We start from the raw sequence: 21,927 nt of genomic DNA, 5'->3' as shown, positions 1-21,927 counted from the left end.
CTCTGGGAGATGGCTCTCAAGATCTCAAATACTAATCTAACTGGATATTTCTACTTAGATGTCCTATTATATCTTGAAATTTAATAAACCAGTTCACCTCCTCACCTCCTCACCTCACCTCACCAATTATCTCTCACTGTCTCTCCCTTGTCTGTTAGTGGTATAATTGTCTCAGACACTTGGGCTCAAATCCTCAGACTCCTATTTGAAACTACCCTTTTACCCATCATACACATTCAACGGTCCTGTTAATTTCACCTCAAGTCTTTCAAATCTGCCATTTTCTTTTTAGTCACTTAGTCCAGGCCCATCTTTTACTATACTTGATCCCAGTGGGCTCAGGTATACAGCCTGCCCTTTAATGTCACTGTTATAGCTGGCTTTGGTAGCTCTGACTGAATCTTCTTGTTTGAATCCATTTCATATTCTTGCTGTCCAATTTTCTATCTAAAGGATCTTTTTTATTATGTCACTTATCTGTTGAAAAATAATAAATGCCTCCTGTTGTCTCCAAGATCAAGTCCAAATTCCTTAGTCTGTTATTTAAGGCCATCCATAATTCAGCCCCATCCTTTCATATAATCTTATATGTCACTATGTCCCTAAATGGAAGACTCTAACCAGGTTGGTCTACTTAATCTTTGCTCATGCCATCACCTTACCTGAATGCCCTCTCCAACTGCTCTCTGTTTACTAAAAAGTTATTTTCCCATAGCAAATACTTATTAGTTTGTTAGCTGACTAACATTTATTCTGATTTTAGTGACAATACAATTTCCTTCAGTGAATGATCTCATCTCATTTTAATACTTGACTGTTAACCAAGGTTTTCTCTCCTTCCTTATCTAAGAGACCTGCATGCAACCATAACAAGACAAACCAGACTCTCCCTCCTGGAAAGTGGAATCTTGAGCAGAATGTCCATAGACTGGAAATTGTTGAAACTCATCTATTACAGTGGAGACAACCTGAGAGACTGGTGAGTATTTCTTGCTTACCTACATCTCTAGACTTATCTTGTCTACTGACTTCCTAAGTCTAGACCTCTAGACTGTCTGTTGATTCGTGAACACTCCCATTTCCTTCTAGAGATTTCTTTTTTATTAAAGAGGTAATTTCTGTTACTTGCACTCAAAATTCCTAATTGTCATCATTTCTAAAGGCCCCTTAAGCCCTTCCTGACACAAGCGGTCCTTCCCAGCTTGCAGTGATCATTCCGTCAGGTTAGCAACTGTAAATTTTAGTATATGCTCCATTCCTTTGGCATGTCTCAGTCAGTCATTAAGTATTTACTGAGCATTAACAATGAGCTTGGTTTTGTGCAACTGCATACTTTTAAAAATCTGTTAACTCATTTAATGAATATAGAATATTTTTACGGGTAGACTCTGGGTTCTTCAAAGTCAGAAACTCTCTCGCAAGCATAAAGGTTCCTTCCTTCGTGCTTGGCATGCACAGAAAACACATATTCTTACTGATTAACAAAAGCAGCCTCTTCCATTAAAGCTGCTTAAGAGGAATATAATTATAATATCAGGACTACTTGGTGCTAATTGAATTAGTCAATAAAAATACAATAACTGGAAACATAAAATATAGTTCTGAAGAACTCTTCATCATATCTTAACTTGCTTGCTAACTTGGTAGTTTTCATGCTAAAAATCATCAGTTAAGATGCTAATTTCTAGAAGTTGAGTGTACAATATCATCTTTTAGTGTACCACACAGCCATTTCCCTGAATCACTTTGAAACATTCCCAAGGCATCAACCAGGTCATTCCCAAGAGCTGCCATTTGCATCATTCAAGCACACTGCTACCTTACATGGTTGATAACCTAAAAGTCAGACAATGCAGTAGATTTATTTAACTTTAAACCCTATATACTATTTTAACTATAATTAGGGATTGGCATGGGGGGAATGAGAATTAACATTATATTTGCTTTAACAAAAATCCCAAATAACTATCAAGCAGTATAACGGAGATCCTGGTTGCTAGTCTATCCAGGCAGACATGAATATTGGGGGAATAAGGAATAATGAGTCATAATCTACTGAAAACTAAGAGGGAGAAGAAAGAAAAGGAAGCACTCACCTTCTTTTCCAGTCTATCAATTAATTTCTGGAGTCTGTTTATCTGGGTCATCCACTGGTTATCTTCTTCTAATAAGCCTTGAGGGGAAAACCATGAGGGCAATATATTAAACTCTAGACAGAGCAGGAATGCTCTGGTGTCTCAGAGCTTTTCTTTTACCCTGAAGGAAGAACACAGTGTCACTGGCTAATCACCACATTTAAATATATATATATTTATATTTATGTATATAGATAGATTCACATGAGTTCTTTCTAAGTTATTAATTTCCATAGATCCATGTATCCCAGTGGGTTCATTTTTATGTTTATTTTTTTTATGTTGTTGCCTACACTGGCCTTTGATATTCAAAAGAACAGATCCTGCTGAGCCATTTTTAACACCACATAATGTAGCTGATTTTTCTTTTAGAAAAAGGAAAGCACCAAGAAACAATTCTAAACTTACTTCTGGGGCAGTGGCAGGAGCCAGGGAAATCATAGCCATGAACACAGCAAGGGATAAATTATTAATCAAAAAGAAGTATAAGAGCAAGGTAGCTGGTATCTCCTTCCCTAGGGACTAACCTGAGTGGACACTATGTTCATGGCATAGCAGTGAAGAGTACAAGCTCTGGAGCCCGCTGATTTTGGTCAAATTACTTAACATCTCTGGTCTCACTTTTCTTATTTTTAAATGGGCATAATAATATCACAAGCCTCACTGTGAGGATTGTGTATATATACACATATGCATACATACATATGTGCATATATACACACACAAACGTACATGTACTACGTATGTAGTATTTTTATTTTTTTATTTTATTTATTTATTTTGCGGTATGCGGGCCCCTCACTGCTGTGGGCTCCCCGTTGCGGAGCACAGGCTCCGGACGCGCAGGCTCAGCGGCCATAGCTCATAGGCCCAGCCGCTCCGCGGCATGTGGGATCTTCCCAGACCGGGGCACGAACCCGGGTCCACTGCATCGGCAGGCGGACTCTCAACCACTTCCACCAGGGAAGCCCCCTAGTATTTTTAATATGTCTGTGTATACACACACACATCTCTATCTAACAGCAGGATAAACATTATGTAAGTGCTGCTGCTATTATTGTTGCTGTTATATATATTATTATGCAAAGGCAAGAAGGAGTAAGTTGTGGTGTGAGCCCCTGCACAAACATCCTGGTATCCTTGTGTATCCTTATGGCAGCTTGCTCAAAATATTTTCACAGACATTTGCTGAAGTAATACTTTTTGATATTTCCTGATAGAAGAATGTGATTGAATTTAAGACTATAAAGCCTTGTTTTAGCTTTGAATGTTAGGAAGATAAGACCTAAATTATAAGGGGGTAGTACTTTACATTAGAATTCACTTCTCCACCTGCCATCTTCAGTGAAGCTCCTCTCAAAGCCCACCAAATAAATTATGATGCAAAAAGAAGCAGTAGCATTGCCACAAAGAAGTGGCTACTAAAAATGAGTGCTTTTACAATAAAATATTATAAATATGTAAACGAAGTTTATGTTTATATTTTAATTTGCAGAGTAGTTAACATCTTTCCATTCTAGGTTGCTCCTAAAAGAATTTAAGGCAGCTATCACAACAAAGTCCCATAGAAGGATATTTTGGGCTTAATACTGTTTTCTAAATGACAAAAATGGAAAGAACAATCTATGGTTTAATTTTTTTTAAACATCTTTATTGGAGTATAATTGCTTTTAAATGGTGTGTTAGTTTCTGCTGTATAACAAAGTGAATCAGCTATACATAAACATATATCCCATGTTTAATTTTTTATATTCCACATACAAGTGATAATATTTAGTATTTGTCTTTCTCTTTCTGACTTATTTCACTCCAGGTCCATCCATGTTGTTGCAAATGGCAATATTTCATTCTTTTTCATGACTGGCTCATACTCCATTGTATACATACATATGTGTGTGTATGTATATATATATATATATATATATATATATATATATATATATATATATATATATCTCACATTCTTCTTTATCCATTCATCTGTTGATGGACACTTAGTTTACTTCCATATCTTGGCTATTGTAAATAATGCTTCTATGAATATTGAATGTACCTTTTTGAATTAGTGTTTTCATTTTCTTCAGACATAATCCCAGAAGTGAAATTGTTGGATCATTTGGTAGTTTTATTTTTAGTTTCTTGAAGAAACTGCATGCTGTTTTCCATAGTGGCTGCACCAATTTACATTTCCACTAATGGTGCACTAGAGTTCCCTCTTCTCCACATCCTTGCCAACATTTGTTATTTGTGGGCTTTTTTTGACAATAGCCACTCTGAAAGGTGTGAGGTGATATCTCATTACAGTTTTGATTTACATTTCCCTGATGATTAGTGATATTGAACATTTTTTTCATGTGCATGCCGTCTTTGGAAAAATGTCTATTCAGAGTTTCTGCCTATTTTTCAATCTGGTTATTTGGGGGTTTTTTTTGAGTTTTATGTTGAGCTTTATGAGTTCTTTGTATATTTTGTATACTTAACCTGTTATCAGATACATCATTTGCAAATATTTTCTCCCAGTTAGTAGATGGACTTTTGATTTTGTGATAACTTTCTTCACAGTGCAAAAGATTTTTAGTTTGATGTAGTCCCATTTGTTTATATTTGCTTTTGTTTCCCTTACCTGAGGAGAGATAATTATTAAGACTAATGTCAAAGAGTACACTGCCTGTGTTTTCCTCCAGAAGTCTCATGGTTTCAGGTCTTACATTTAAGTTTTTAATCCACTTTAAATTTATTTTTTGCATGGTGTGAGAGAGTAGTCCAGTTTAATACTTTTGCATGTAACTGTTCAGTTTTTCCAACACCATTTATTGAAGAAGCTGTATTTTCCCCACTGTATACTTTTGCATATTTTGTTGTAGACAAGATTATTTGCCCATAAAAGTGTGTGTTCATTTCTGGGCTCTCTATTCTGTTCCATTAATCTATGTGTGTGGGTTTGTGCCAGTACCATACTGTTTTGATTACTGTAGATTTGTAGCATAGTTTGAAATCAGGGAGTGTGATACCTCTGGCTTTGTTCTTCTTTCTCAAGATAGTTTTGGCTATTTGGGGTCTTTTGTGTTTCCTTGCCCTTTTAGAATTATTTGTTCTAGCTCTGTGAAAAATGTCAGTGATATTTTGATTGGGATTTCACTGAGTCTGTAGATTGCCTAGGATAATATGGTCATCTTAACAATATTAATTCTTCTAATCCATGAACATTCTATATCTTTCTTTCTTTTAACATCTTTATTGGAGTATAATTGCTTTACAATGGTGTGTTAGTTTCTGCTTTATAACAAAGTGAATCAGCTATACATATTCTATGTCCCCATATCTCCTCCCTCTCCTCCCTCTTGCATCTCCCTCCCACCCTCCCTATCCCACTCCTCTAGGTGGTCAGAAAGAACCGAGCTGTTCTCCCTGTGCTATGTGGCTGCTTCCCACTAGCTATCTATTTTACATTTGGTAGTGTATGTATGTCCGTGACACTCTCTCACTTCGTCCCAGCTTATACTTCCCTCTCCCCATGTCCTCAAGTCCATTCTCTATGTCTGTGTCTTTATTCCTGCCCTGCACTTAGGTTCTTCAGAACCATTTTTTTTCTTTAGATTCCATATATATGTGTTATCATATGGTATTTTTTTTTCTCTTTCTGACATACTTCACTCTGTATGACAGACTCTAGGTCCATCCACCTCACTACAAATAACTCAATTTCGTTTCTTTTTATGGCTGAGTAATATTCCATTGTATATATGTGCCACATCTTCTTTATCCATTCATCTGTCAATGGACACTTAGGTTGCTTCCATGTCCTGGTTATTGTATATAGTCCTGCAGTGAACATTGCGATACATGACTCTTTTTGAATTATGGTTTTCTCAGGGTATATGCTCAGTAGTGGGATTTCTGGGTCGTATGGTAGTTCTATTTTTAGTTTGTTAAAGAACCTCCATACTGTTTTCCATAGTGGCTTTATCAGTTTACATTCCCACCAACAGTACAAGAAGGTTCCCTCTTCTCCACACCCTTTCCAGCATTGATTGTTTGTAGATTTTTGTTGATGGACATTCTGACTGGTGTGAGGTGATACCTCATTGTGGTTTTGATTTGCATTTATCCAATGATTAGTGATGTTGAGCATCCTTTCATGTGTTTGTTGGCAATCTGTATATCTTTTTTGGAGAAATGTCTATCCATCTGTTTGTCTCATCTTCAATTACTTTTGTCAGTTTTTGAAGCACAGGTCTTGTACCTACTTAGATTTATTCCTAGGCATTTTACTTTTTTTGATGGAACCATAAAGGGAATTGTTTTCATAATTTCTATTCTGATACTATATTTTTAGTGTATAGCAATGCAACAGATTTCTGTATACTCGTTTTGTAACGTGAAACCTTACCAAATTCATTGTTGAGTTCTGGTAACTTTTTGGTGGTGTCTTTAGGATTTCTTATGTATAGTGTCATACCATCTTCAAATATTGACAGTTTTACTTCTTCCTTTTCAGTATGCATTCCTTTTTTAGTCTGATTTCTGTGACTAGGACTTCCAATACTACGTTAAAGAGAAGTCGTGAGAGTGGGCATCCTTGTCTTGCTCCTGATCTTAGAGGAAATGCTTTCAGCTTCTCCCCATTGAGTATGATGTGGGTTGTCATATATGGCCTTTGTTTTGAGTATGATGTGGGTTGTCATATATGGCCTTTGTTTTGTTGAGAAATGTTCCCTCTATACCCACTTTCTGGAGAGTTTTTATCATAAATGGATGTTGAATTTTGTCAAAAACTTTTCTGCAGTTATTGAGATGATTATATGAATTTTATTCTTCAGTTTCTTAATATAATGTATGACATAGATTGTTTTGCAGATATTGAAGCATCCTTGCATCCTTGGGATAAATATATTACTTGATCATGGCTCATGATTCCTTTCATGTATTGCTCAATTTGTTTGCTAACACTTTATTGAGGATTTTTACATTTATGTTCATATTGGCCTGAAATTTTCTTTTTGTGTGTGATATCTTTTCAGGTTTTGGTGTCAGGGTGATGCTGGCCTCACAGAATGAGTTTGGAAGTGTCCCTTCCTCTGCAATTTTTTGGAATATCTTGAGAAGAATAGGTGGTAACTCTTTTCTAAATATTTGGTAGAATTCATCTGTGAGGATAACTGCTCCTGGACTTTTGTTTTTTGGGGGCTGTTTTATTACTTTCTCAATTTCATTCCTGGTATTTGGTCTGTTCATATTTTCTGTTTCTTCTGAATATGTTCATTTCTTCTACATTGTCCATTTTATTGGCATATAATTGTTCATGGTAGCCTCTTATGATCCTTTGTATTTCTCTGGTGTTGGTTATAACTTCTGTTTTATTTCTGATTTTAATGATTTGGGTCCTCTCTTTTTTCCTTGATGAGTCTGGCTAAAGGTTTATCAATTTTGTTTATCTTTTCAAAGAACCTGCTCTTGCTTTCATTGGTCTTTTGTTTTTTTTTTTTTTTTTTTTTTTTACTGTTTTTAAGTCTCAGTTTTATTTATTTCCTCTCTGATCTTTATGATTTCTTTTCTTCTACTAAATTCAGGTTTTGTCTTTTCTTCCTTTCCTAGTCCTTTGGGTGTAAGGTAAGGTTATTTATGTGAGATTTTTCTTGTTCCCTCAGGTAAGCTTGTATTGCTATAAACTTCCTCTTAGACCTGCTGCTGCTGCATCCCATAGATTTTTGATCATTGTGTTTCCATTTTAATTTGTCTCCATTTATTTTTTGATTTCTTCTTTGATTTTTCCAGCAACCCATTGGTTTTTTATAGGCATATTCTTTAGCCTCTACGTGTTTGTGTTTATTTGTACTTTTTTTTCTTGATTTCTAGTCTCATAGCATTGTGGTTGAAAAGTTTCTTAATATTATTTCAGTCTTCCTAAATTTACTGAGACTTATTTTGTGGCCTAGCATGTGATCTATCCTGGAGAATGTTCCATGTGCCCTTGAAAAGAATGTGTAATCTGCTGCTTTTGGATGGAATGTCCCATATATACATCTGTTAAATCCATCTTGTCTAAGGTGTTGTTTAAGGTCAGTGTTTCCTTATTGATTTTCTGTTTGGATAATCTGTCCATTGATGTAAATAGGGTGTTTAAGTCATCCCCTAGTATTATTGTATTATCATCAATTTCTCCCTTTATGTCTGCTAATATTTGCTTTACATATTTAGGTGTCCTATGTTGGGTTTATATATATTTACTCTTGTTATATCTTCTTCTGGGATTGATCCCTTGATCATTATGTAATGTTCTTTTTCTCTTTTTACAGTCTTTTTTTTGAAGCATACTTTGTCTAATATAAGTATTGCTACCCTAGGTTTTTTTGCATTTTCTTTTGCATGGAATATCTTTTTTCCATCCCCTCATTTTCAGTCTGTCTGTGTCTTTAGATCTGAAGTGAGTCTCTTATAGGCAGCATACATATGGATCTTGTTTTGGTTTCCAAGCAGCCATTCTATGCCTTTTGATTGGAGCACTTAGTTATTGACATTTAAAGAGATTATCAATTGGTGTGTACTTATTGCCATTTTGTCAATTGTTTTGGGATTTTTAAAGTTCTTTTTTGTTCCTTACTTCTTTTTTTTTTGCTCCCTTCCCTTATGATTTGATGACTTCCCTTGTGATTTGATCTTTAATGTTATGTTTGTATTCCTTTCTCTTTTTTTGTGTGTACATCTATTATAGATTTTTGGCTTGTGGTTTCCATGAGTTTATATATATATATATATATATATATATATATATATATATATATATATATACTGATATATTGATATATATATATATAGGTGATTTTAAATAGTCACGGATATATATATATATATATATATATATATATATCCGTGACTATTAAAAGTTGTTAATCTTTTAAGTTCAAACCCATTTTAACAACTCTGCATTTTTACTCCCATGCCCGCATTTAATGTTTTTGACATCATATTTTACATTTTTGTTTTTTATATCCCCTAACTATTGTGGATATAGATGATTTTACTACTTTTATCCATTAACCTTCCTACTAGCTTTATATGTGGTTGATTTATCTTACTATATATTTCCCTTTACTAATGAGATTTTTCCTTTCATAATTTTCATATTTCTAGTTGTGGCTTTTTCTTTTCTGCTTAGAAAAGTCCCTTTAACATTTCTTGTGAAGCTGGCTTGGTGGTGATGCTGTCTTTTAGCTTTTTCTTGTTGTAAAACTTTTGATCTCTTCTTCAAATCTGAATGAAAGCTTTGCTGTATAGAGTATTCTTGTTTACAGGTTTTCCCTTTCATCACTTTAAATGTATCATGTCACTTTTCCTGGCCTGCAGAGTTTCTGCTGATAAGTAAGCTGAGAGCCTATGGGAGTTCCCTTATATGTAATTTGTTGCTTTTCCCTTATTGCTTTTAATATTGTCTCTTCATCTTTAATTTTTGCCATTTTATTATAATGCTTCTCAGTGTGTCACTTTGGGTTGAACCTGTTTGGAACTTTCAGTCATTCCTGGACCTGAATTACTGTTTCCTTTCCCAAATTAGGGAAGGTGTCAGTACTGTGTTCAACTATGTTCTCTGCCTCTTTCTCTTTCTCTCTCTCTATTGTCTTCTGGGACCCCTATAATGCAAATATTAGTACACTTGATGTAGTCCCAGTGGTCTCATAAATAGTTCTATTTCTTTTTTTTCCTTTCTTCCATTCAGCTTGAGTGATTTCACTACTCTGTCTTCCAGCTTGCTGATTTGTTCCTCTGTAGTATCCAACTTATTGTTGATTCCTTCTAGTGCATTTTTAATTCCTTCTAGTGCATTTTTAATTTCAGTTTTGTATACTTCATCTCTGTTTGGTTCTTCTTTACATTTTCTATCTCTTTGTAAAAACTTCTGACTTCTGACATTTCCCTCTGTTTTGTTTATCCAAACTCTTCTCTCAGGTTCTTTGAACATCTCTATGATAATTAACTTGAACTCTTTATCAGATACATCACTAACCTCCACTTCACTTAGTTCTTCTTCTGGAGTTTTATCTTGGTCCTTCATTTGGGACTAATTCCTCTATCACCTCATTTTGCCCAATTTGCTGTTTTTATTTCTAAGTATTTGGTAGGTTTGTTACATTTCCTGACTTTGAAGAGGAGTCCTTTTGTAGAAGATGTCCTATGTGTACCTGTGGTGCACTCCTCTATGGTCACCAGAGCTACATGCTTTAGGAGTGCCCCATTTTTGTGTTGTGTGGGTCCTTCCATTTTGGCTGACTGACTACTGTGGCTGATCTGGTTGGTGTGGCTAGCCCCTGTCTGGTTGATTGCCAGGCCTTGCCATGGGCAGAGGATGCCAACTACTTGTGGGCAAGGACTGGTCATGACATGGCTGACCACAGTGTCCTGGGATTCCTGGGGCTAGTGCTGGACCAGTGGCAGGTGGATCTTGGTGCTGGGGTGGGTGGCTGTAGGGTCACAGGTGCCAGATCTAGTCTTGCCCTACTCGTGTATGAGACAAGTTCCAGACATGGCTTGCTGCAGGGTCCAGGGTGTCCCAAAGCTGGTGTCAGCCTGCTCGTGAGTGGGGCTGGATCCCAGGGCAGCTGGCTGAGGGGTTCAAGGTGTCTCAGAGCTGGTGTCTCAGAGCCGAGGCCTAAAGGGTTGGAGTCAGCTTACTAGTGGGCTGTAATGAGGCCTTGAGCATACCAATCCTAATTCCAGCTCACTGGTGGGCAGACCCGGGTTCCAGGGTCTCTGAATCCTGGGTCCTGAGGGTACCAGAGTTGATGTGTAGGCTTGTTGGTGGGTGGGCCTAAGTCCCAGGGGATCCTGGGGCTGGTGCCTGCTCAATGGTGGGTGAGGCTAGTCCTAGGGCTAGTGCCAGCCCATTGGTCAGTAGAACTATGTCTCAGGGTCTCTGGCTGCAGACCCCTGGTGGGGGGGTTTCCCAGATTTGGTGTCAACCCACTGTGGATGAGGTTGGGTCCTGATGGCAGACTGTGGGGCCCTGTGATTTCTTGAGGCTAGTGCCAGTGCTTTGGTGGGTGTGGCCAGGTCCTGAGCCCTCTGGTGAATAGGGTTGGGTCCTGGAGCCACTGTGGACTCAGGGATTCTTAAGTCAACCAGCTTGCTGGTGGGTGAGACTGTGTTCCCACCTGACTAGCTGCTTGTCTTGAGGCGTCTTAGTTCTAGTGCTCACAAGCTGGTGGGCAGGGACAGGTCTCAGCACTAATTAGCTAGAAGAAGGATTCCAAAGTGGTGCCTGCCATCATCAGCGTCCTTGTGGTAGAATGAGCTCCCCAAAATAGCTGCCACCAGTGTCTATGTCCCCAGGATGAGTTACAGTTTCTTCCTGCCTCTCCAGGAAGCTCTCCAAGATCAGCAGGTAGGTCTGACCCATTCTCTTTTCAAGTCACTACTTCTTACCTGTATCCCAGAGCATGTGAGAATTTTTGTGCACATTTTAAGAGTGGAGTCTCTATATCCTACAGCTTTCTGGCTCTCCCCAAGGTGAACCCTCCTGGCCTTCAAAGTCAAATGTCTGGGGGTTTGATTTCCTGGTACATAACCCCAAGCTGTAGACCCTGATGTGGGGCTTGAACCCCTTGCTCACTTGTGGAGAAGCTCTGTGATTGTAATTATCATTTCATTTGTGGGTCACCCTCTTAGGTATATGGATCTTGACCATACCACTTCCCTGCCCCTCCTACCCATCTTGTTGTGATTCTTTTTAATGTATCTAGTTGCAGAATATCTTTTCTGCTAGTCTTCTTGTCTTTCTCATCAATAGTTGCTCTGTAAATAGTTGTAATTCTGATGTGACCATGGGAGAAGGTGAGCTCAGTGTCTTCCTATTCCACCATCGTGGCCACTCCTACAATGGTTCTAAATGAGCTTCATGATTTTTCCTGTACTTTTGATACTGACCAAGAGAAGATATTACCCCAAGTAGTCCCTGATCCTAAGAAGCTACATGAGGAGTAGAGCTGAATCCAACCTACAAGCTGGAGCCACATCCAGCTGAGATCACTCAAATCACAGTCAAACATAGACCCATGAGAGAAAAGAACCAAATATTTCCAGTTGTAATCACTGAGATTTTGAGGTTGTTTCACTGTAAAAAATGACTAATGATCCATTACCCCTAGACAAATAGCTTTACTTTCTGGGGAGATGGAGATACTAACATCTATCTTATAAGGTGTTAGGATAAAATAAGACAGTGTTCAAGAAAGCACTTTGAAATCTTTCAAGTACAATCTGTGTAAATACAGACTATATCTATACATTGATTTTCTGAAATGGTAGATATTTAAATATTAATTTATGTTAAAATGACATGTTCAAGTGATATGTGCAGGTACATACAGATACATATATACATACATATGCATATATATTCATACTTTATAAAAATTACTCTACTTAACAACATATGTTTTTATATTTCAAAGTATTTTAAAGTAATTAATATAAATTACATGGTTAAAATATGGTGACCTAATGAATATTATTGAGGTCTCAGTCTCATAAATCATATACTACATTATGCACTTCAAAAGCCACTATAAATTTAGTCCTGTTATGAAAGGAAGCAATAACCTTTTCCTAAAATGAATTTAGAGTATGCTTAACCAGGCTTGGGAATCTGGGATTAGGGTGCAGACTAAAGGGCACCTCTTTGCTTGGAGATGATGATGATTTCTATAGGTCTTAAGTCTTTCACATATTAGGTGATTGAGTCACTTTCTTCCCTACCCAACATGTCTCTGTGTACTGTCCAAGTACAACGGCTAGGATTCTGACAGAACTGATGATTAGGATCACCACCTTAGTTCTTAATATCTTAGACTCTTTACCACTTTGGTTTCAGACAAACTTGTTCGGTGTAAGAAAAGCATTCCATTATTATTGTTTTAGCTGCCTTTTGGTCCTTTTTAAACAAGTCAATATGAAGATACAATTGAGTCAACTTCAAGAAAAATGACAAAGTTTCATTACCTGCACCATAGACATTAAACTGAGGGCTGTTGGGGGAGAAGCTTTTGTGTCTCTGGACTCGACGACTTGATCGTTTTCCAGGCCATTGAATCGACAGGACTTCTGGTTTGGTTGGCCCTTGTCTTGAACAACAAAGACAATATTTAACCTCAGTTAATATTAAACCTCAGATTTAACCACATCTTCAAAGATCAGACACAAATATTTTCTAGTGTAGTGAAATGAAAACTTATGAGAACTATGGCTTGGCAACATGGTCTAGAGATAGCTGGTAATTTGACATTATAAGTGAAACTAAGGAAAAGAGGGGGGAACATGGCAGAGTAGAAGGACCTTGAGCTCACCTCCTCTCATTAAACTCAATATTTTGTAATAACCTATAAAGGAAAAGAATCTGAGAAAGAAAAAAAAATATATATATATATAAAACTGAATCATTTTGCTGTACACCTGAAACCAACACAACATTGTAAATCAACTATACTTCAATAAATTATTTTTAAAGTTATTAAGCAGAAAAAAAAAGAAAATACATTGGGCTTTTTTTATTCTTGTAATTTAAAAGTTTGAGTAAAAAATCATACCTTGATTTGTAATTTAAGAAAAACTAGTTTCTTTTATTGCCCAAATTATCAATGGAAAGAATGCTTATTTGTACACTTCCACAGTATTTTGTTTAGTTTGAGAACACCTATGGAGTTTGTTTTTCCTTTTATTCAGTTTTTAACTTAACTGTTTAAATCAAAGCTAAATATCCATATAGTTAAAAAGTCAAATAATTCTATAAACCTTTTTCTACAAACAGGTTCTCCCCTTCACCATATTGTGCCCTCATTCTCCTTATACAAAGACAACACTTTTCAACAAGTGTTTATTTGTGTTTATCTATATATAACAATACTATCTCTTGGGGAGGTGTGACCAAGATGGTAAAGTAGGGAGACTCTGAGCTCACCTCCTCCCATGGGCACAACAAACTTACAACAATTTACAGAGCCACTATTGACAGCAACAATCTGAAGACTAAAAGAAAAGATTTTCCACCACTAAAGGAACCACAATAAGATGGGTGGGACAAATGGAGATGCAGTATAGTCAAGATCCACACCCCTAGGTAGGCAACCCACAAAGAGAAAGAAAACCACAATTGCAGAGGTTCTTGCCAAGAAGCAAGGGGTCCAACTACCACATTGAGCTCCCAAGCCTGGGGTTCTTTACTGGAAAGATGAGCCCCCAGAACATCTGGCTTTGAGGGCCAGTGGTGCTTGCATACAGGAGACCTGGAGGGCTGTAGGCAACAGAGACTCCATTCTTAAAGGGTACAAACAAAATCTCACACAATCTGAGATCCACAGTGAAAGAGTAATTTAAAAGAATCCTGGGTCATACCCAAGCTCTCCAGCTGATCTTGGAGAGCTTCCCAGAGAGGCAGGAGGTAACTGCAACTCTCCCTGGGGACACAGAGAGTGGTAGCAACCTTTTTTAGGAACCTGCTCTACCACAAGGACACTGGTGCTGGCAAGCACCATTTTGGAATCCTCCCTCTCGCATATTAGTGCTGGGGGTTTACCTGTACTTTAGCAAACTGGCATCCATCCTGGGAACCACAAACCCAGCAGCCAGCCACAAGAGACCCAGCTCTTCCCACCATCTGCCGCAGGACCTGGCCTGTCCCAGTCCCAGGTACCTTGGACCACACAGCTATCTGCCCTGAAGCCCAAATGCTGCCCAACAGTGAACTGGCACCAGCCCTGGGACTCCCCAGACCATGCAGCTAGCCACACTGGGACCTGGCCCTGCCCATCAGCTACTATGAAGCTGGGTCTAGTAGCCAACTGGGCCAGAGAAAAGCCCCACCTGCCAGTACACCCATAGTAATTGGTCCCACTATAACAGAAGGGCCCATGCAGCCCACATAGTGGGTATGCCTAGAGTATATAGTTCTGGTGAACAGAGGGAAGTGTTTTGCCAGGCCCAATATGATGTCTCCTATAGAAGTCCACTTCCTCAAGATCAGGAAACATAACTGACCTACCTAATACATAGAAATAAAACAAAGAATTTGGCAAAATGAGGTGACAGAGGAATATATTCCAAACGAAGGAACAAGATAAGACCCCAGAAGAAGAACTAAGCAAAGTGGAGATAAGCAAACTACCCAAAAAAGAGTTCAAGCTAATAATCATAAAGAGGCTCAACAAACTCAGGAGAAGAATGGATGCACACAGTGAGAAATTTCAGTTAGATAAAAAAACTAAACACAGCTGAAGAATACAATAACTTAAATAGAAATACATGGAGGGAATCAAGAGTAGAGTAGATGATACAGGAGGAAATGGATCAGTGCCTGGAAGACAGAGTAGTGGAAATCACCAAGGCTGAACAGAAAAAAGGAAAAATAATTTTAGAAAATGAAAATAGTTTAAGAGACCTCTGGGACAACATCAAGGTAACTAACATTACCATTACAGAGGGCCCAGAAGGAAAAGAGAAACAGAGGAAGAAAACTTACTTGAAGAAATAAAGGCTAAAAACTTCTATAATCTGAGAAAAAACAACAGACATCCAAGTCTAGTAAGAATAGAGGATCCCAAACAAAATGAGCTCAAAGAGATCCACACCAAGACAAACTGTAATTTAAATGGCAAAAGATTGTAGATAAAAAGAGAATCTTAAAAGCAGCCAGAGAAAAGCAACTAGTTATACACAAGGGAACTCCCATAAGACTATCAGCTGACTTTTCAGCAGAAACTTTTCAGGCCACAAGCAAGTGGTAAGATACATTTAAAGTGATGAAAGAAAAAACTTACAATCAAGAAGACTCTACCCGGCGATGCTATTATTCATATTTGAAGGAGAGATAAAGAGTTTTACAGACAAGCAAAACCTAAGAGTTCAGCATCACTAATCTAGCTTTACAACAAATGTTAAAGGGACTTTTCTAAGTGAAAAAGGAAAGACCACAACTAGAAATATGAAAATTATGAAAAGAAAATCTCATTGGTAAAGGAAAATATGCAGTAAAGGTGGTAGATCAACCACTTATACAGCTAGTAATAAGGTTATAGGACAAAAGTAGTAAAATCATTTATAACCACAATAAGTAGTTAAGAGATTTACAAAAGAAAAGTATATAAAATATGAAGTCAAAAACATTAAATGTGGCAGGGGGAGTAAAAATGCATTGTTGTTAGAATGTGTTTCAACTTAAGAGATCAGCACGTTTAAATAATCACAGATATATATAGGTTATTATATATAAATGCCATGGGAACTACAAACCAAAAATCTATAAAGAGATATACACACACAATAAAGAAAGGAATCCAAACATAGCATTAAAATAGTCATCAAATCAAAAGGGAAAATAGCGAAAGAGCTAAGTTACTAAAAAGAACTATACAAAACCCCCAAACAATTGACAAAATGGCAATAAGTACATATCTATGAATAATTACTTTAAATGTAAATGAACTAAATCCTCTAATGAAAACACAGAGAGTGGCCTAATAGATTAAAAAAAAAAACAAAAACAAGACCTGTATATGCTGTCTACAAGAGACTCACTTCTTATCTAAAGATACAGATGCTGAAAGTGAAGGGATGGAAAAAGTATTCCATGCAAATGGAAATGAAAAGATAGTTGGGTTAGCAGTACTTACATCAGACAAAATAGACTTTAAACAAAGATTGTAAAAAAGAGACAAAGAAGGACATTACATAATGATAAAACAATCAATTAAATAAAAAGATATAGCAAATGTAAATGTATACACACCCAACATAGGAGCAATTAAATACATACAGCAAATATTAACAAACATAAAAGGAGAAATTGACAGTAATACAATAATACTAAGGAACTTGTAAGAGCTGGTTCTTTGAAAAGATAAACAAAATTGATAAACCTTAATCCAGACTCATCAAGAAAAAAAGGAGGGCCCAAATCAATAAAACCAATAAAATCAGAAGAAAAAAAAGGGGGGGAAGCTACAACTAACATCACTGAAACACAAAGGACCACTAAGAGATTACTAGAACAAATACTTGCCAACAAATTGGGAAACCTAAAAGAAATGGACAAATTCTAGAAACATACAGTCTCCCAAGTATGAATCAGGAAAAAATAGAAAATATAAACAGACAAATTACCAGTAATAAAATTAAATCAGCAATCAAAAAAACCCAAAAACCTCCCAAATAACAAAAGTCTAGGACCACATGGCTTCACAGGTGAATTCTAGCAAACACTTAAAGAAGAATCAACACCAATCCTTCTCAAACTATTCTAAAGATTTGCAGAGGAAGTTAACCTTCTGAACTCATTCTATGAAGCCAGCATCACCATGATACCAAAACCAGCCAAAGGCACCTTGAAAAAAGAAAATTACAGGCCAATATCACTGATAAACATAGAAGCAAAAATCCTTCACAATGTATTAGCAAACTAAATTCAACAAAAGACTCATACACCATGATCAAGTGGTATTTATCCCAGGTATGTAAGGATAATTCAATATCAAAACAATCTATGTGATACACTACATTAAGAAATTGAAGAATAAAATTCATATAATCATCTCATAGATGCAGAAAAGTCTTTTAACAAAATTCAACAACCATTTACGATAAAAACTCTCCAGAAAGTGGATATAAAGGGAATATTCCTCAACAACGTAAGGCCATATATGACAACCCACAACTAACATCATACTTAATGGTGAAAAGCTGAGAGTATTTCCTCTAAGATCAAGAGCAAGACAAGGATGCCCACTCTCACAACTTCTATTCAATATAGTATTGGAAATCCTAGCCAAAGCAATCAGACAAAAAGGGAATCCAAATTGTAAAGAAAAAAGGAAAACTTTCACTGAAGATGACATGATATTATATATAGAAAATCCTAAAGATGCCACCAGAAAACCTACTAGAACTAATAAATGAACTTAGTAAATTTGCAGGATAAAAAAATACTATACAGAAATCTATACACTAACAATGTTTCTATATACTAACAACAAACTATCAGAAAGTGAAATTTAGAAAACAAGCCCATTTATTACAATTGTATCAAAAAGATTAAAATTTCTAGGAATAAATCTAACCAAAGAGGTAAAAGTACTAGTCAGAAAGATGTACGATATTGATGAACTGAAGATAACACAAATGAAAAGATATACTGTGCTCAATGATTGGAAGAATTAATATTGTTACAATGACCATACTACCCAAGGAAATATAAAGACTCAGTGCAATCTCTATCAAAATAAAAATGGTAATTTTCTCAGAGCTAAAATAAATAATTCTAAAATTTGTATTTAAACACAAAAGACCCCGAATAACCTAAACGATCTTAAGAAAGAAGAACAAAGTTGGAGGTGTCATGCTCTCTGAATTCAAAATGTACTACAAAGCTATGGTAATCAAAACAATATTGTACTGGCACAAAAACAGACAGCTAGATCATGGAGCAGAATAGAGAGGTAGAAATAAACTCACCCTTACATGACTAATTAACCTAGGATAAAGGAGGCAAGAATATACAATGGCAGAAAAGACAGCTTCTTCAATAAATGTTGGGAAAACAGCTGCATGCAAAAGAATCAAACTGGACTACTTTATAACACCATATACCAAAAAGAAAAATAAAGAAAAATCAAAATCGTTTAAGGACTTAAATGCAAGACACAAAACTATAAAACTCCTAGAAGAAAACATAGGCAGTAAGTTCTTTGACATCATTCTTAGCAAGATTTTTCATACCTGTATCCTCAGCAAGAGAAACAAAATGAAAAATAAACGAATGGGACTGCATCAAACTAAATAACTTGTGCAGTGAAGGGAACTATCAACAAAATGAAAATGCAGCCTACTGAATGGGAGAAGATATTTGAAAATGATATAACTAATAAGGGGTTAATATCCAAAATACACAACTAACTCGTACAACTCCTCAACATCAGAAAATCAAACAAGTCAATAAAAATGCGTGGAGGACCTGAACAGACATTTTTTGAAAGAAGACATAGCAATGGCCAGCAGACATACAAAAAGATGCTCAACATCACTAATCATCAGGGAAATGAAAATCAAAATCACAATGAGATATCACCTCCCACCCTTCATAATGGCTGTTATCAAAAGGGCAACAATAAACAACTGTTAGTAATGTTGTGGAGAAAAGGGGGGCCTCGTGCACTGCTGGTGGGAATGCAAATTGGTACAGACACTATGGAACACATTATAGATGCTCCTCAAAAAATTAAAAATAGAACTACATATGATCTATCAATTCCACATCTGAATGTTTTTCCAAAGGAAAAAAAACTATAATTTGAAAAGTTGAAAAGAGGTACTTCCCTGGTGGCACAGTGGTTAAGAATCTGCCTGCCAATGCAGGGGACGTGGGTTTGAGCCCTGGTCCGGGAAGATCCCACAAGCCATGGAGCAACTAAGCCCATGAACCACAACTACTGAGCCTGCTCTCCAGAGCCTGTGAGCCACAACTACTGAGCCCATGAGCCACAACTACTGAAGCCTGCATGCCTGGATCCCATGCTCCACAACAAGAGAAGCCACTGCAATGAGAAGCCCGTGCACAGCAATGAAGAGTAGCCCCCGCTCACCTCAATGAAGACGCAACACAGCCAAAAATAAAATATAAATAAATAAATTAATTTTTAAAAATGTTGACAAGATATACACACCCCTGTGTTCATTGCAGTATTTTTTTTTACAATAGTCATGATATGGAAGCAACCTAAGTGTCCATCAGTAGATGAATGGATATGTGTGTGTGTCTGTGTGTGTCTATTTACATATATGACATACGTGTATATATATACATACATATGTATATATATTTGTGTTTATATATATATATATTCACACACACACACACACACAATGGAATATTCCTCAGTCATCAAAAAAGAATTATGCTAAGTGAAGTATGTCAGAGAAAGATAGACCATATGATTTCACTTATATATGCAATCTCAAAAACAAAATGAACAATCATAACAAAATAGACTCATAGTTACTGAGAACAAACTGGTGGTTGCCAGAGGGGAGGGGAGATGGGAAGAGTGAAATAGGTGAGGGAGATTAAGAATTACTAATTTCCAGTTACAAAATAAATGAGTCACAGGGATGAAATGTACAGCATGGGGAATATATTCAATATTGTAATAATAATATGGTGACAGATGGTAACTAGACTTATTGTGGTGAACTTTTTGCTATCCCTTTCTTTTTCAGTTTTAGGCTTTAGGTATCAAATTCCCTATATGAAAAGCTCAGGCCAAAGATATATACATGGAAATGTAAGGAACTTCCAGGAAGGCTGTTTAAAAGGAAGAATTGAGCTGAGAGGCTGCCTATTCTTTCCTTATACTTCTTTCTTGGTTGGAATATGAACATGGTATCTGGAATTCCAACAACCAGCTTTGGCATGAGGTAAACTTGCAAATGAAAGTCATGTATGAAGATGTGAAAAAGACAGGAAATCTATGATAAATCTGTAGAGCTGCCATGCTTGCCTTAGACTGCCCACCACCAGGCTCTTTAGCAGGAAATAATAAGCTCTTATGTGATTAAGCCACTTTTCACCCTCTGTTATATGCAACCCCCCCCACCCAAAATAAGATTCCTTTAGCCTCTCTCCTATTTTGGATTCTCCCTCCCCACCCCACCTCTGCCTTTATCTTTCTTTTTTTTTTAAACTGGATTTCATTTTTCTTTTAGTTTATTCCTTTGTTTTGGAGAGAAAATGCCTCCAATTGCTTCATAAGAAATGGAATACCATGAGAGGCAAAATTCTTGAGACACTGCATGTATAAAAATACTTTAATTTTTCCTCCAGCATTATTAGTGGTTTTATGGAGTAAAGAATTTTAGGTTGCAAATCTTTTCCATTCAAATTTTGAAGAAGTTGCTTGATTGAATTTTAGCTTCCAGTCTCATTATTGAAAAATATAGTGTTTTCTTTATCATTTGGGTTTTTCTCTCTGGGAGTTTTTAGACACTTCTCTTCATCTCCAGTATTCTGAAATTTCAAAATGGCATGACTTGGCGTGTGACTTTTATTATTCATTATAATGGCTCTTAGTCTGTTCTATCAACCTGGAAACTCATGTCCTTGTTCTGAAAATTATTTCTTTGATAATGTCTCTCCTGTGTTCTATTTCTAGAAAATGTCATCACACTTTTATCTCCAAATATTCCTCATAGGTTTTCATTTCTACAATCAGAATTTCCAAGAACTGTTTTCTGTGCTTTCAATATTCTTTTTTTAAAATAACATCCTGCCCTTAATTCATAAATGCAGTATCTTCTCTGATTTTTGAGGGTATTGATGATTTACTTTCTGAAGTTTTCTGCTCCCTTGATATTTCTGTTTCAAGTTTTGTTTCTTGTGTTTGACTTGTTCTCTTGGTTGTCCCTGCTTATCTCAGAGGAAGGAACCACAGGAATTATTGGAATCTATATGTGTATGTTGGGGACTGCCAACTTGCATCCTCCATTGTAGGGTGGCCTGGCTTGGCCTGTTCATTGGAGGACACTGACTCCCAGTACTTTTAAGTATTTTCTCTAAGACTGATGAGATCGCTAAAAGAAGGAGGTCCCAACTGGAGGGAATAAGCCCAACTGCCAGTCCTCTGGGAACATAGGATTCTGAGGGGGTTTCAAATCTCACTGTTCAGTACGGAGACTTTCACTTAATGCCTCATTTTTTAGAATTGTGCTCTGACACCCAGTTGTGCCAGTGTAAATCTGTTCACCTACTCCAGAGAGTATA

At 36.7% G+C, this 21,927-nt stretch overlaps 1 protein-coding gene across 1 annotated transcript in view; it reads right to left on the bottom strand.

Annotated features, from left to right (window-relative positions):
• Positions 1-21,927, bottom strand: part of NECAB1 (N-terminal EF-hand calcium binding protein 1) — a 292,307-nt gene that overhangs the window by 49,277 nt on the left and 221,103 nt on the right. The window contains exons 7-8 of the mRNA XM_065895521.1: positions 13,128-13,249; positions 2,097-2,173 (exon numbers count right to left, since the gene is read on the bottom strand). Of these exons, the coding sequence (XP_065751593.1) occupies positions 2,097-2,173; positions 13,128-13,249 (199 nt within the window). The remainder of the gene's footprint in view (positions 1-2,096; positions 2,174-13,127; positions 13,250-21,927) is intronic.

Source organism: Phocoena phocoena, chromosome 17 (genome assembly GCF_963924675.1).
Source record: "Phocoena phocoena chromosome 17, mPhoPho1.1, whole genome shotgun sequence".
Classification (NCBI taxonomy): Eukaryota; Metazoa; Chordata; class Mammalia; order Artiodactyla; family Phocoenidae; genus Phocoena; species Phocoena phocoena.
The sequence above is the reverse complement of the archived record's forward strand: the minus strand, read 5'-3'. Positions and strand labels throughout refer to the sequence as shown.